Source organism: Excalfactoria chinensis, chromosome 2 (genome assembly GCF_039878825.1).
Source record: "Excalfactoria chinensis isolate bCotChi1 chromosome 2, bCotChi1.hap2, whole genome shotgun sequence".
Classification (NCBI taxonomy): domain Eukaryota; kingdom Metazoa; phylum Chordata; class Aves; order Galliformes; family Phasianidae; genus Excalfactoria; species Excalfactoria chinensis.
In genome coordinates, this window is record NC_092826.1 from 7311456 (window position 1) to 7326589 (window position 15134).

General features: G+C 43.6%; 1 protein-coding gene across 1 annotated transcript in view; it reads left to right on the plus strand.

The window, feature by feature from the left end:
* ST3GAL1 (ST3 beta-galactoside alpha-2,3-sialyltransferase 1) overlaps positions 1-15134 on the plus strand; it is a 68491-nt gene that overhangs the window by 34324 nt on the left and 19033 nt on the right. The window contains exon 2 of the mRNA XM_072328840.1: positions 10054-10785. Within this exon, the coding sequence (XP_072184941.1) occupies positions 10474-10785 (312 nt within the window). The 5' untranslated portion in view covers positions 10054-10473. The remainder of the gene's footprint in view (positions 1-10053; positions 10786-15134) is intronic.

The window sequence follows — 15134 nt, forward strand, 5'->3', positions numbered from 1 at the left end:
TTATATATATTTTTAATGTATTATTTATTGATTCCTTAGAAATTTCCTGTGACTTCCAGTCTCTCAGAGGCATGCACAGTAAATGGAAAACTGGACATTTTAATTTGTACATTCTTTGTCTTGCACAGGCTGACAAGTCCAGACTGCACAGATGCTAAAAGCCCTCTAGATTTTATTGTGGGCTGTCCAACACCTATGCCTTCACTAAGCTGAATTCTAATCCCACGTTAATGAAGGAGCAAATCCCTGTGGTGCTATTAAACCTTCTCCAGCATGAGTGCAGCATGTCTGATGAATAAATGTTTAATGCAGAGCTGCACTGGTTGGTGTCGTTGATTCTAAGAGGCTGTTGGTCTGACAAGGAGCCCTCAGCGTGCATGCAATGAGTTAATGACCCTGCAGTGCCAAATACTGTTCAGTAGTACTTCCAGGCAGAAATTCCAAGGAGGACAGTGAGAGATGCTCACATGTACCTGGAAACATATTTCCTAGATTTGGGGGATTATTGACATTATCATTATTATCTAACCTTCCTCTGGATTTGGAATTACAGTGCTACGAGGCATTCTGCAGCATGTTAATCACACTGTTAGTATCAGAAATCGAGATTCCTCACAATATATTCCTTGCGGCATCTTCCACATGAACAACTGTATTTGGACTCACATACATTTCCCTTGGTTTTAACCAAGAAACAGCCTGGTGACTGTTTGGAGCTGGTGACTGTTTGGGAACTAGATGCACGTAGACAAACTAGCAAAGCGTGTGCTGTCAATCTGATTGAATTCTACCTTTAGTTTAGAGTGTTCCATAATCTGAAGTAATCCTATATCCTCTCCTGTAATCCTATAAAACTGAAACTAATGCATGTACAGGAATTCTCATCTACAATATTTTTAACTTGCCTCTATTTCTATTACTGCGGTTGCCACCATTGATTTGTCTTTTTGGACTTGGATTACCTGAAAGTAGCGTTCTTACTGGCTCTGGAGAACTGGTGCAAGATTCTTCAATATATATATGTACACACATATATACACATATATATGCAGTCAGATCAATATATAGTGAAACCAAAAAGAAAATGTGAAAATGTCTTCACTCTTCTCCTACCAGGAGTGAAAATAGAGCTAGAGTTTTTCATTTCAAATGTCGAAGGTTCTTCTCTTTTTTTTGGAAGTTTCCTGAAACAGAAAATCAAGATGGAAAGTCATTTTGTCTTCAAAATATTTCAGTTTTGGTAAACGGAAGGAAAGGAAGGAAGGGAGGAAGGGAGGAAGGGAGGAAGGAAGGAAGGGAGGAAGGGAGGAAGGGAGGAAGGGAGGAAGGGAGGAAGGGAGGAAGGGAGGAAGGGAGGAAGGGAGGAAGGAAGGAAGGAAGGAAGGAAGGAAGGAAGGAAGGAAGGAAGGAAGGAAGGAAGGAAGGAAGGAAGGAAGGAAGGAAGGAAGGAAGGAAGGAAGAGAGAGAGAGAGAGAGAAAGAGAGAAAGAGAGAAAGAGAGAAAGAGAGAGAGAGAAAGAGAGAAAGAGAGAAAGAGAGAAAGAGAGAAAGAGAGAAAGAAAGAAAGAAAGAAAGAAAGAAAGAAAGAAAGAAAGAAAGAAAGAAAGAAAGAAAGAAAGAAAGAAAGAAAGAAAGAAAGAAAGAAAGAAAGAAGAGAAGAAGGAAAGAAGGAAAGAAGGAAAGAAGGAAAGAAGGAAAGAAGGAAAGAAAGAAAGAAAGAAAGAAAGAAAGAAAGAAAGAAAGAAAGAAAGAAAGAAAGAAAGAAAGAAAGAAAGAAGAAAGAAAGAAAGAAAGAAAGAAAGAAAGAAAGAAGGAAAGAAGGAAAGAAAGGAAAGAAGGAAAGAAAGAAGGAAGAAAGAAGGAAAGAAAGAAGGAAAGAAAGAAGGAAAGAAGGAAGGAAAGAAGGAAGGAAAGAAGGAAGAAAGAAAAAGAAAGAAAGAAAGAAAGAAAGAAAGAAAGAAAGAAAGAAAGAAAGAAAGAAAGAAAGAAAGAAAGAAAGAAGGAAAGAAGAAGGAAAGAAAGAAGGAAAGAAAGAAGGAAAGAAAGAAGGAAAGAAAGAAGGAGAAGAAAGAAGGAAAGAAGAAAGAAAGAAAGAAAGAAAGAAGAAAGAAAGAAAGAAAGAAAGAAAGAAAGTAAGAAAGAAAGAAAGAAAGAAAGAAAGAAAGAAAGAAAGAAGAAAGAAAGAAAGAAAGAAAGAAGAAAAGAAAGAAAGAAAGAAAGAAAGAAAGAAAGAAAGAAAGAAAGAAAAAATAATTGAAGAAAGGAAGAGAGAATGACAAGCAAACTGTTCTTGAAAAGCTCCATGTCTAGGATTGTTCCTATCATGAGCTGTTGAAGAATTACACTTGGTGGAAACACACGTGAGTGTCCTGAAAATCCCTTTGACATCTCCTGATCTCCCAAGCAAAGCTTGATCTCTGATTAAATACCACCTAATGGCATGAGAAAGATTTCAGAGTACAGAAGCATTCTGTCCACCACGGTCTCTGCCATCAAAGGGTGACAAGGAGTCAAACAGCAGTTTTTGATTAGTTCAGTCCTCTGGTGGATGTTTTTAAGAACTGTTACAAGTTGAACAATTCATAGAGACAGACATTATGAAATAATTTTATGTTTGGATTATTCATTGTGGAGTTGTTTTATTTGTTGCCCCAGCTTGGGGCTCTTGGTGTGCCAGCACCAAAATCCCAGCCCAGCCTATTGGTGTGTATTGCTCCACTGCAGAATAGCCTTCCTAGTCCAGCAGGTTAATCCTGAGCCTGTCGTAAGATGTGTATGTGTGAAAGAAAATTTGGAATATGTGAAAGAAAATGAGGTACCACAAGGGAAGCAGAGGTACTGTTTTTGAGTCATAGTGGGTGCGGAAAGGAGTAAGGCCCCTCATCCAAAGCTCACTTCTTAGCGGGAGGATGTTGCTTCCTGCAGGATGCCCTTCCCCTTCTGGTTCCCAACACAACCCAGGTGAGACCCTGGGAGCCTCTCACCTCCCCTTGGCCATAACCACTGCTGCTTACACTGTGGCTGGATGGCTTTTGCTGTGGTGGTCTTCTTTTGTTTTACAGATGCTTGAAATGACGGTTGAGTCAAAGGAGTGTCTCAGCAGTGCAGTTGCCTGTAGGGTAGAATTAATTGCCCATCTCAGTGGTCTGTCTCAATTTATCCCATGGAAAAGATACTCGGGCTGATTTGATCCTGCTTTTACCTACACAGTTGCAGTCACCTCTCTGGTTTCCAGTAATAACTGGGACCCACGGGGATGTCAGCCTTAGACAGCTGAGGTTCATGTGGTGTGTATCAAAAAGGTGACAGGTTGATGGGACCCTGTAATGATTTTGCAGCATCAGCATCTTTTTCTTTTATTGGGATCAGCCGAGAGAGCAAACACTTCAGATCATGGCATGTGTTTTCCTGAGCTGTTTCTCATTTAGAGTCCAATTCAAGCTCTGCTGCTCAGAGCAGACTTTGTTTCAGACCCATTCCTGGCTCACCAGCTCCCTACTCTCTTTATCCCTAAAAAGGTTTCATTTGAGTGTCTGCCTTTCTCTGCTCAGTTCCCAAGATGACCTCTGCCATAGACATGATAGATAGGGAAGAACAGAGATGTTGTCCAGCCCTTCCCTCAAGAACTGCAGTAGAGATTGCACTTCCAGGCACCTTAGTAACACTCCTGTTAAAAAGTGCTAAGATAAAGATTTATTTTGAGGTAGTGGAGTGCAACTACCCCTCCCAGATTCTTGTTAATATTGTACATATCTTGCACAAAAAGCTGTTTGCTTACTCTGACCGCACAGACCTGCTGTGCATGTAGGCAGGGAGGGCTCTGTTAGTACCAAGGAGATCTCTTATCTGCCTGGGCAGCCCAAGTGTGACAGATAAGACACAGGTAATAATTTTTCTCAGATCACTAGCACCTAAATGCCATGCATTTACGCTCTATAAACCACCTCCTATTCATTGTGATGGATGAAGCAGTGCCCAAGGGCTGGCTCCATATTCAAGAAACGTGGAGGAGTTGCTGTCTTGAAGTTTGAGTAAAGCAAATTTTTCTCATAGCTTAAATGTTACCTAATGTGTAATTTTACTTTTTGTTTTTATTTGATGGTATTGTGATCCTTTTTGACAGTAGTGGTCAAACAGGCTTGTTCCTCACAGTGCAGTCAGATATGTGGCAGGGGAGTTACAGATCATTCTCTTACTGATTAAAACAGAGGTGGGACTTGGAGCTGCTGTTCAGTGCACATGGGACAGGAGCAACTTTGTTACCCCTATCAGGATGGGCAAGAGCTTCCAGTTAGCTCTGAGAAACAAAACACAGTTTGATGTTAATTAACCTGTGGATGGAAAAGAACAAATTCATGGAATCATAAGAGTAGTTTGGTTGGTGGAGATTCTTTGATCTAAACCAACCCCCTGTCATGGGCAGGATTGTCTCTCACTACACTAGGTTGCCCAAAGCCCCATCCAACCTGACCTTGAGTACTTCCAGAGATGAGGCATCCATAGCTTCTCTTGGTAGTCTCACCACCCACATATGCCAGCTGGTGCTTTTCCAAAATAGCATCCTTGGGGGTTTTGGTGGCAGCAACAGTGTCACCTGTGTTGCTGGAGCATGGGCAGCGTACCCTGGTGTCTGCATCCTTCTGAGGCTGATCACCTGGAGGTGGAGGAGATGGCCCAGAGGTCTTGCATGGGCTCCCAGCATTGTCTGCGTAAGGGAGATTTGTGTTTAAATCTGACGAGTTGTCAGGCTGTCTTGTAATTTCTCAATCCATCTCACATAGCAAAAGCCTCATGCTCAAAGGTCTTTGGCAAGGTGTCAGACCAGTGAAGTGTTTCTAAATGTCAGCCAGCTGCTAGCAGTGGGAAGGAGCCAGCGATGAGCTGGGGCAGGGCAGTCAAGCCCGTGATTTAGAATAACACAGTCCCATTCACTGTGCCTTTCCAGGATTTAGCACAGAACTGAGGTGGAAAATTACATGTGTTTTTCCAGGGACAAGCTAAAACATTCGGGACTTTCATTTGTACAGTACAGCAAGATTTCATATTGCGTCCTTGTAGTGCCTCCCAAGACAGGGCTCCAAGACCCAAGGTTAGAAAAGTAGTTACTCAGGAGGAGTATGAATGGGAAAAAGTCCCAAAACAACAGGAAGCGTGCTTGAGGAAATACAGCTTGTGTTGCAAAAGGTTTGACAACAATATAGCTGTCACTAGCTTAGCTGGAAAAATAACTTGGGTTTGGGTTTTATGCAGGAAGGGTAATTGGAGCTGTGCTCCTGAAAATGTGCACGTGCTGTTCTGCTGCAGTCTTTCTAACACAGAAGAGTGACCTGAAATAAAACTGCAGCAATTCGCTACTCCTTGGCATCTTCATTTTCCAGTCATGCAGTACTAGGGCTTGTACAAAGGTGCTGTGCAATGGTTACCCTCATGAGAGTGCTGAAGCAAGTCACCTTGTCCCTCAACACCTCATGTGGGGTGACGCAGACCAGAGAAGATCAGGATGTGGTTTGTGAATGCAAAGCACCTCAAGACCTTTGAGCTATTCAAAGCCTGCGTGGAAAGCTGGAAATGCCACTGTATAGGGATGCTGCTTCTTGTTGCTTTTGTGCTGTTCTCACCAGTGTGCTGCATATGGAAAATGTTGATGACATCAAAGTAGAGAAGTTTGTTTTACACTTAGGTCTTGTGGGTTGTGGACCAGGAGGCTGGATCTTGAACTGTCAGCATCAATTGCAGGCAATCACCGATGTGCTGGCAATTAGTACTTTCCTGCTAGCAAACAGGCATTAGGAAGTGGTTAAACTCAACCATAAAGGCTATTTACTTGTGCAGTTTATTATTTTCATTATGCTTTTTTGTTTGTTTGTTTATTTGTTTGTTTGTTTAAGAAAAAAAATGAAGAAATGAAGCATTCTGCTAATTTTCATAGAATCATAGAATCATTACATTTGGGAAAGGCATCTAAGGTCATTAAGTCCAACTCTCAGTTCATCACCACTATGAAATACTGTCTTTAACACACGGTTGAATATTTCTAAGCATTTCTTCCATTTCTAAGATAATTCAGAATAATTTTGACTCCAAAAAAATTGCGTATTTAGAAACAAAAGTCGGGTATTTCAAAAGAAATTACCTGTGGTCTGTGGCCAATGTGATTTGAAATGACAGAGTAATTCACACTGCTCTTCTGACTCATTGCTGGGGGACAATTGGTCTGGATCCAGCAACCAAGGGAAGGTGAGGCTGGGGCAGCACCATGCCTGGATCATTGAATGGCTTGTGTTGGAAGGGACCTCAAAGATCATCTAGTTCCCACACCCCTGACATGGGCAGGGTTGCCAACGACTAGATTAGGCACTAGACTGGGTTCTACCATCCTTAAATGCTTTTCCCTTGCACCCCATACTGCGCTCCATGCCACCAGGCAGGCAGAAAGGTGCTCTGGTGATGGCTTATCTGGGTGGGTTTCACACCTGGACATTGGGGCTGAGGCTGTCATGGGATGGCCACGGACTCAGGGTAGCTCTTAGTCACTGTTTCACATTTTCATCTGCCCTCTTGCCCCTGTGCTTGAGGAAACGTGCTCTGATGGGCTGATGGCTCCCTAAGATGGGACAGGAAGCAGCCAGACAGGGTACTGTTTAGGTTTCCCCACCTGTCTGTGTCTCTTTTTGCTCCCTTATGGCATACAGGTGAGCTTTCTTCACGTTAGCTAACAATTGCAATGAAAACGCATTGCATTTCAAAGTGAAGTGATTTTTTAAAGAAGTATTTCCTGAAGGCCTTAGGAGTTTCTTTATATTAGTCTATCGCACAAATATGATTTTACCCACATTCCAAGTTGGCAAACTCTTCAGATTTTGCAGGACAAATAAGGTCTACTGTAGGAGGAAAAAAATGGCGTTGCTTTTCCTTCTTTCTAGAATACAAGAGAGCAATGCACACAGTCAATTACAGTGGATTAGTCCCAGGATATTTTATTTCAGTTAATAAAACTTAAACGGAGGACTAAGATATGCCCTCCTTTATGACCATGGAGTCACACTGGAACCACTCCTTCACTTAGAACCCACCATGAAGGAACCTGCTTCACTTTTGATCTTGCCTGAAAAATGCAATTTTGCATATTCTCTGCATTGTATGCCCCTGTGTAGTGTGAGTTTGCTGCAGAATTAAGTTACGTGAGGACAAGGGTATACGTAGGAAGCAGGAGGCAGTAGGAAGGAAGCAGGAGAAATCCAGACTGCAGATAAGACCTTAAGCACACAGTAGCTTAAGGTAGCTTAACCTGCTGCCAACAGACAAAGCTAGGCACAGGCACGCTGCAGTTCAACCCTATTAAACTGTCAGTGCATCATAGCTGAGCAGGGCTGGTCACATTATTTAAACCTTCACATCTTAAGTTCCCAGGAATTGTTCCTTGGTCCAATGCAAAAACAACCTGTTTGCAGATATGTGAATGTCAAGGTCATGGTGAGTCGCGTTGATAAAACCATGTCTGGTTGCACACTCCTTCTCTGCAGTAACTTCAATTGATTATTGCAAATAGCGTGGAGAGGTGAAACAACAACTCTAGAGGGGGAGTTGTAGTCACTAGCCCTGTGTGCCAGGTCTTATGTAAGCAGCAAACATAGGAGTGCTACTTTGGCATTGCCCCGCTCTTCTAGCACAGCGCATTGGTCTCAGATGCAGTAGAATCCACAGTGAAAGGAAGAAAGAAAATCTCTGGTCTCTGGGTTGGATGTAACTTGTGTTAAGAACAGAAAAAAAATGGGCCTCATCCAAGTCACAGCAAAGCTGATGAAAACTTTTTCTATTCATTTCAGCATGCCTTTTCCTCAGGCCCTAAATCATATTTATAGTCCCGAGAGCTTTTCTGTCAGGATGTATTTATATATATATTTTCCTATTCTGGGTGCCCATAGGAAACACAAGCATTCCTAAGAAAACGGAAATAGCGGGAATTAAAATAGAGTGCATGGTGTGTGTTTCCATGCTGGAAAAGGGCCATGGGAGTTCTGCTTTCTCACCTTTGCCCCATGCTATAGCAGGTGCTATGACTACAGTTTGGAGTCACTGCAGTTCACTGCATAAGCACAGTGTAATTTTAGTTCTAAATGTAAGTTTAAGCATAGATCAGTTTTAAAAAATCTTAGTGAAATGGTTGTTTATTCTTGAGGCTGCAGTTGTGTTCTTTTCTGAACAATACCCCATTTTATAGGCGTTTCCAAGGAGGGTCCCCTCCCTCCTCCACTTAAAAACAGATGAAAAACAGAGACTGTGTTGACAAACAGTGACTTGACTCAACATTAACAGCAGGAGTTCAACCCGACAGCATCTCAGCTTTTGAATTATGTGGCCTGTAAATGGAGAATCAATTTGCTTCTGGGACTTGGCACTGCTTGGGGAGGTTGTGGGCTGTGTTTTTGTTTAGACTAGCAACTGCATCCATACCAGTGAATCAAACACATTTGGGACCGCTCTCTGGCACAGACACCAACTGGTGTGGATAGGGCTGTTAAAATCCCATTCTTGCTCTCCAAGGCATGCTGACCTCATCCCCAGTGCCTTTTGGAATGTGAATCCCAAACTGTACCCAGGGAGGTCTCTGGTTAGCACCAAAACTCACCACAGGCCCCTTCAAAATGTTCGTTTTAGAGACATACACACAGGATTGCTCTCTACAGTGTAATTCACTGCCTGAGCATCCTGGGTTAATAAAGCCTTTCGTTATCCAGGTTGACCTGCTTGTCAGCCTTGGTTGCATTTTTTTGGTCCAGGCAGCAAATAAATCTCAGGGCATTTGGCAAGCAGCGACTCACTGGGTGGCATGCACTGCCCATCATGGAGGAGAAACTTGGAGCAGAGCAGGGGTTCACAACCATGATCGGAGCTCCTGCTTTCAGGTTTGGCTTTACAGAACTCAGTAAATATTTAAACAACAACTCTGAAAAATTGCTGTACCTATGTCCAGCCCTTTGGAAAAGCAGAGGGCCTCCTTGCAGATCCCCATGTGAAGAAGCATTAGCCTCCTTCCTTTGGAGGAGCCTCAGCTCAGGGGGTGAAATGGGAGGGATCCTACAAGGAGTAGTTTAATATGGGAATTTCTGACAGATAACAGTTGCTGTTTTGCTCGTTCTTTGCTGGCTGGATGCCTGAAGCTAAGTCCATGAGACTTTGTTTGCTGGGCTCTTGCTTTTTCACAAACTGCATGTATTCTAATGCAGATTCTTCTCCAATGTTTTTCCTAGTTTCCGTTGTTGGTTTTTTTTAGTCAAGAGAATGTTCATTAAGCGATGGCATTTTAGAAGCCTTGTTTTTTTGCAAGGAAGGGATCCATTTTTTTGGAAGGGATCCATTTTTCAGCTTTTAAAGACTTGGTGCTTGTTTAATTCCCCTCTCTGGGTTGCTCAGCAGCCCCCACTCCCTGCCTCTTTGCCTGGCTGGGATCTCAGGGGAACCTCTGAGATCAAAAGCTGGCCGTACCTAGCCTGCCTTGGCAGTAAGAGGGAAAATAACAATAATCCATGCAAAACAAAGGCCATTTGTCCTTTAACTTCCTGCATCTGTCCCAGAACATATGAGCTGTTCTTACTTAGCTTTCTCCAAACTACAAATCCAGCCCCAATGCTTGGGAAATGAAGCTTGTTGGGGGAGAAAGATAAAGGAACCAATTTCTCTTCCTCCTTGTCCTTCCCTCCTGTGTCTGGTGTTTTTTGTTCAGCTGGATCGCGTTATGCATACTTGGTGTATCTGGTGGCTATCAAGGTCAGCCTGAGGGAGTAAGGTGTTTCATTGCTATTCAAATGACTGAACTGTAATTCAAACAAGGCCAGAGAGCTGTGGCTGACTCAGTATAAAGGGGACTCAGCGTTCACAGGTCGATGTTCTGCCCTTTCGGAAATTTCAGCCGGAAACTCCTTGGTATGCATGTAGGACAGCTGAAGTCATAGCTGGTGCTGTGTTGAGGGCTCAGAAGTTTTGGGATGGGCAGCGAAAAGCATGGAAACTCTGACATTTGTTTTTCTTTCTTTTTCTGTGTGTGCGTCTCCAGGCTGCAGACTGCTGTATATGGCTTAAATGGACATCAAAGTACATTTCTCTGCCGGAATATACGTTCCCGGGTGATCTGATCCTTGGTGAACTATCTACGAGGAAAGAAAGAACCACGCTCTGCTTTCTACAGTTTGTGTCCTGCACAGAAAACCTGGAATGTGGAAGGATGAGGACCTGTCTTTGTTGAAGCCATAGTGAGAGAGACTTCCAAGCACCACGAGGAGAGGAGAAAAAATACCCAGTTTTGCCTTTTTTTAAGCCTTTCTGGGGAAAACGAATCTTCTTCCCCCATGGACGGAGGTACTGCAGTTGGTAGGTGCAGCCTAGACCCCAGATGGTGACCAGCCCTGAGAGGGCCAGCAGCAGCTTGTCCTTGTTGCCTTAGCTTCCCCCTACGTCGTGCTCCACCAGCAGCAAGATGGTCATCATCAGGAAAAGGAACTTGAAGGTCTTCACATTTGCCTTCGTGCTTATCACGGTGACGTCGTTCCTGCTGAACTACAAGCACCAGGTAACCATGATCACTTGGGATCCTAAATATATCATCACTCAGTTCTCTGAGCAACTCCGAAAGCTCTTCAGTTTTCCTCGGAGGCCGTGCAGCTGTAGGACCTGTATTTCCGAGCTGGGACATTCCCTCTGGTTCGACCAGAGGTTTAACTCAACTATGCAACCTTTCCTGACCTCACAAAATGCCTTGATCCCAGAGGACAGCTACAGGTGGTGGCTGGTAAGTGGAAGGCATGCTGGAGGGGAGGCGGGCCTCGGGATACCGAGCAGATAGTGGGAGGTAATTCCTGCTGGAAATATTTGTGGTCCTGGCTGATGAGGCAGTCAGAATTGGGAGAAAATGAGTGTTTTTGCTGGTGTTTACGACACAGAGACTTGTTGCATATGTTTGTTTGCTGCAAGTTAGGAAAACGGCTTTGGAGCACGTCCAGAGGAGGGCCACAAAAGTGATCCAAAGTTCCCTACATGGACAGGCTAAGAGAGATGGGGCTGTTCAGCCTGGAAAAGAGAAGGGTCCAGGGAGAACTGAGGCAGCTTTTTGATATATGAAGGGGGCTGTAAGACAGAAGAGGACAGATTCTTTAACAGGGTCTGTTGTGACAGGGCAAGGGGAAATGGTGTCATACTAAAAGAGGGGAGGTTTTGAATAGATATAAGGGAAAGGTTTTTACAGTAAAGGTGGTGGAGCACTGGCACACGTTGCCCTGAGGTGTGGTGGATGCCCCATTCCTAGAAACACTCAAGATCAGGCTGGATGGGGCTCTGAGCAACCTGATTTATCTGTAACAGGTGTCCCTGTTCAGTGCAGGAGGGTTGGACTAGATGACCTTTAAAGGTCCCTTCTAACTCAAATGATTCTATGAAATTCCCTAGCAGATCTAGGGATTTGCAAATCTCAGTATTACCTTTTCCTCCCTTCTTGTTGTAAGGACAAGAATTTGCAGTGCGGCTTATTACGCTTCAGGCCTTTTGCCTTTTTATTGAGGCAGCAGAGCAAACTTGTTGGGAAGTGTGAAATTCACTTGGGGATCTCCTGTCTGTAAGGCATGTAAATAATTAGCAGGATTAAACAGAAAAATGATTCATTCCAGGTGCATAAGCACAGGCTGCATTGTTGCTGGTGACGTAAAACAGGTCTGCAAGGCACACAGGCACACCGTGGGTCACAGGGAGGGAGCAGCCCGTATGTGTCCTTGGGGCTGGGTGGTGCAAAGAACTGTATCACAACATCACAAAAGCTAGTGGTTATCTTGTTCCAGAAGCACACGAGGGAAGAAGGTGTTTCCTGAAGGTTTGTCTAATTGAAGCCCCTTTTGTGTTTTCTTGAAATGAGATCTTGCGTTAAATGAATTGCTGATGGCCCCTGCTGCCCAGCTGCTAAAGCACGGGTTCTGGCTGGTTTCATGATGAGTTGCTTCCCCTTCCTTTTCTGACAGAGAAAAAAAAATAGATATATATAGTTTCACAGAGCGTTTCTTTGAACACACAACTGCCTACAACTTGGTCTCCTGTGCACAGCCCTTAATGTGAAAATAAGGTGGACATTCATGTGTGTGTCGGGGGGGTTCAGGTCTCAGAGGAGGTGTCAGGTGCTGTAGAAACAAGGCTGGATCTGATTTATCACTTCTCACTCCGTTGCCTGTTGTATTTTCTGGTGGAAAAGATCTGCCAGTAAACTGCAATGTTTAACTGTTACATAAAATATATCCTCATTGTATGAAAAAGCCCACTTTGGGGCTGTTAGCCTCATATTCCAGCTCTTTCATCTTTTCATCTGCCCTTTTGCCATGACAGCTGTTTTCAGTCACTCGTGTATTTTCTTGCTGCCCTCATATGCTTTTCCTTCTTGTCCCCCTGTTTCTCAGCTGGGTTGTGCCAGATCCATTAAAAGGGAAGATGACAAGCTGAAGTTCTGCACTCAGACCCAGCTTTGATTTAAACATGAGGCTTGAATGCATTTTCTCTTTAAAATAAAAGTTGAAAAAAAGGAAGAAAACCTGGGACTTTCAGTACTAAATGTCTGATTCTCCTTCTTGTAGTGAAACTGAAAAAGCACAAATATCTTAACATCAGTTCAACTCGAAACAGGTATTTGGAGAGGAGGGTTCTTTATTGGCTACATGGAGAGACTTTCAGGGCAGCCCAAAGCTTTTTTTTTTCCTTCCTCTAAATTTTCAGGTCTGTCTGACTCTATTTTTAGTGTTTTCCTTCATTTTTAAAATTCAGGTCAAGTTCAAAGGGAATACACTATTTCAGAACACAAAATCAAAGCATCTTTTTCTTGGATGGAAGATCTCTACACTTCCTCCACCAGTCAGAACTTACCTTCAACCAGAACATGTGAAATGTTTTGGTGCCACCCAAAACTGCATTGTTTAGAGGAAATCAGCCACACACTGAAATCACTTGTCCTCGTCTAATGTTAAGTGGTGAAGGAGCCCTGCAGTTCCTGGTTGCAACCAATTTGAGGAGTCTTTTCTGAGACAGTCTAGAGTTGTTTCTACAGCTGGTGTATCCCAGGTGCATTCTGGATGAGTCCTTTTTCTGCTGTTTGGTTCTAGTCTCGTTTTTCAATTTTATTCAGTGATTGCCAGTCTTAAAGAAAACATTGCTTGTGGCCACATTTTGTGGTTGCTTGCTTTGCTAAGTCAGTGATTGGTGACTTTTTATTATATTTGTACTTAAAAGATGAAGCATGATGCTGACCTGTGCAACCTGGTGTAGGGAACCTGCTTGGCAGGAGGGTTGGACTAAATGATCTCTGGAGTCCTTTCCAACCCCTACTATTCTGTGATTCTGTGTGAATAGGGGTTATTCAGCCAAATGATGACGTAGCGTGGCGTGTCTCTCCACTTCTAGCAGAGTCATAACTGACTTCAGAGCCTAATGACAAGGATTTGAGGTGAAGTGACGAGTGAGGACAAAGGACACAGTGATTTCACTTGCCTGCAGCTCTTGGCATGGTTACCAGTGTCCTTTGTGGTGTGTTTGTAGAATATGCTACTGGCTTGGTGGGATGTGGCCTTTTGGAGGGAAATAACTCTTGCTGTGTGTGAAGGTCTAAAAATCTGCCTGGTTGTGTCTGTGTTTACAGAAACAAGGAGCTTCTTTGTACGGCTGCTACTTGCTTTTTGTTTGCTTAAATCCACCTAGGAGATAAACCCTCTCTTGATTTAGTTTGTCCTCTCCTCTCCTCTCCTCTCCTCTCCTCTCCTCTCCTCTCCTCTCCTCTCCTCTCCTCTCCTCTCCTCTCCTCTCCTCTCCTCTCCTCTCCTCTCCTCTCCTCTCCTCTCCTCTCCTCTCCTCTCCTCTCCTCTCCTCTCCTCTCCTCTCCTCTCTTCTCTCATCTCCTCATGTGTCCCTCTGTCTTTCTGTCCTGCCTTTACTCATCTTGCGTTTCAGGGACTGTCAGAGTCTCAGTGTTTGGAAGTTGTCACCTTATGCCATGTGCTGTATTTCTTCCTATTTTCCATCCCACTTTCCTGAGCAACAGGCTCACTTTCAAGTTTTCCATTGTTCTTTGAAGCAAGTGCCATAGACAATCCCACTGAATCCACTAACCCACATACAGGGTACTGGGGCAATAAATACATGCTGTAACATGGCATAGCATTTATTTATAGTTCTCTTGTTTTGTTCTGGAAGTTTTTCTTCATTGTTTTTAGTGGTCAGAGAGTATAAAAAATACAAGATTGGAACTTGCTGTTCTAAATTCCAAATAACTCCACTCAAGCTATAATAAGTAAAATCAGGTTCAGAGTTTCCTGGCATATTGTTCATAAACTTCCACATTATCACGTTTTATCTTAAGTCTTATCATATTGGGGGGGGGGGGGGAGGTTGTTTTCTTGGGGTTGTTTGACTATCATATCTAAAAGAAAACTTTAGCTCTTAGGCCTCTGTGGTTGTAAGAAGAAGTGGTAATGTATGGCTTAAAGACTTTCTCACCAGACAGTGAATAAAAGGGCATCCCCACCACATGCACGTGTAAGCTGCTCTTATTTTTAAGGCATTATCAGAGCTACTTGGCACCTGAGTCATGCATTTTGAATGCTCTTTGTAGAAAATTTATCCAAACACTTTGATCACAAGAAATCTTTAAAACTGGGACGCTATCTGTGATACTTGAAATGCTCAGTGCCTTGAAGGCAGCATATTCCCTCCAGAAGGTAGAGCCAAATGGAGTCCCAGTGGCTGTACATTCTTGGTGTGACCTGGTGTCACCCTGCTTGGGTGCAAGCCTGATGTTCAGACCAGCCTTGGACATACTGAGATAGTGTTGTGTTTCCTCATGCCCCCGCCAGCAGTCTCTTTTGTGTCCAGCTGGGCTGCAGCACCAGGTTCACCTATGGTGAGGATAGATGGATTTGAAAGTGCTTTGAACCTGCAGTCCCTCTGAACTCCAGGCTCAGTTCTGCTGAGCTGCAAGCATCCCACAGCCAGAAACACAGGCACACAGAGCTGGCAGAGGTAGGGTCTTTGCGCTCTTGCGGAGGTGGCTTGTACCAGCTGTGGAAGCTGGAAATCATACCATTTGGCATAGACACATTACTGTGTGCTATTTACATA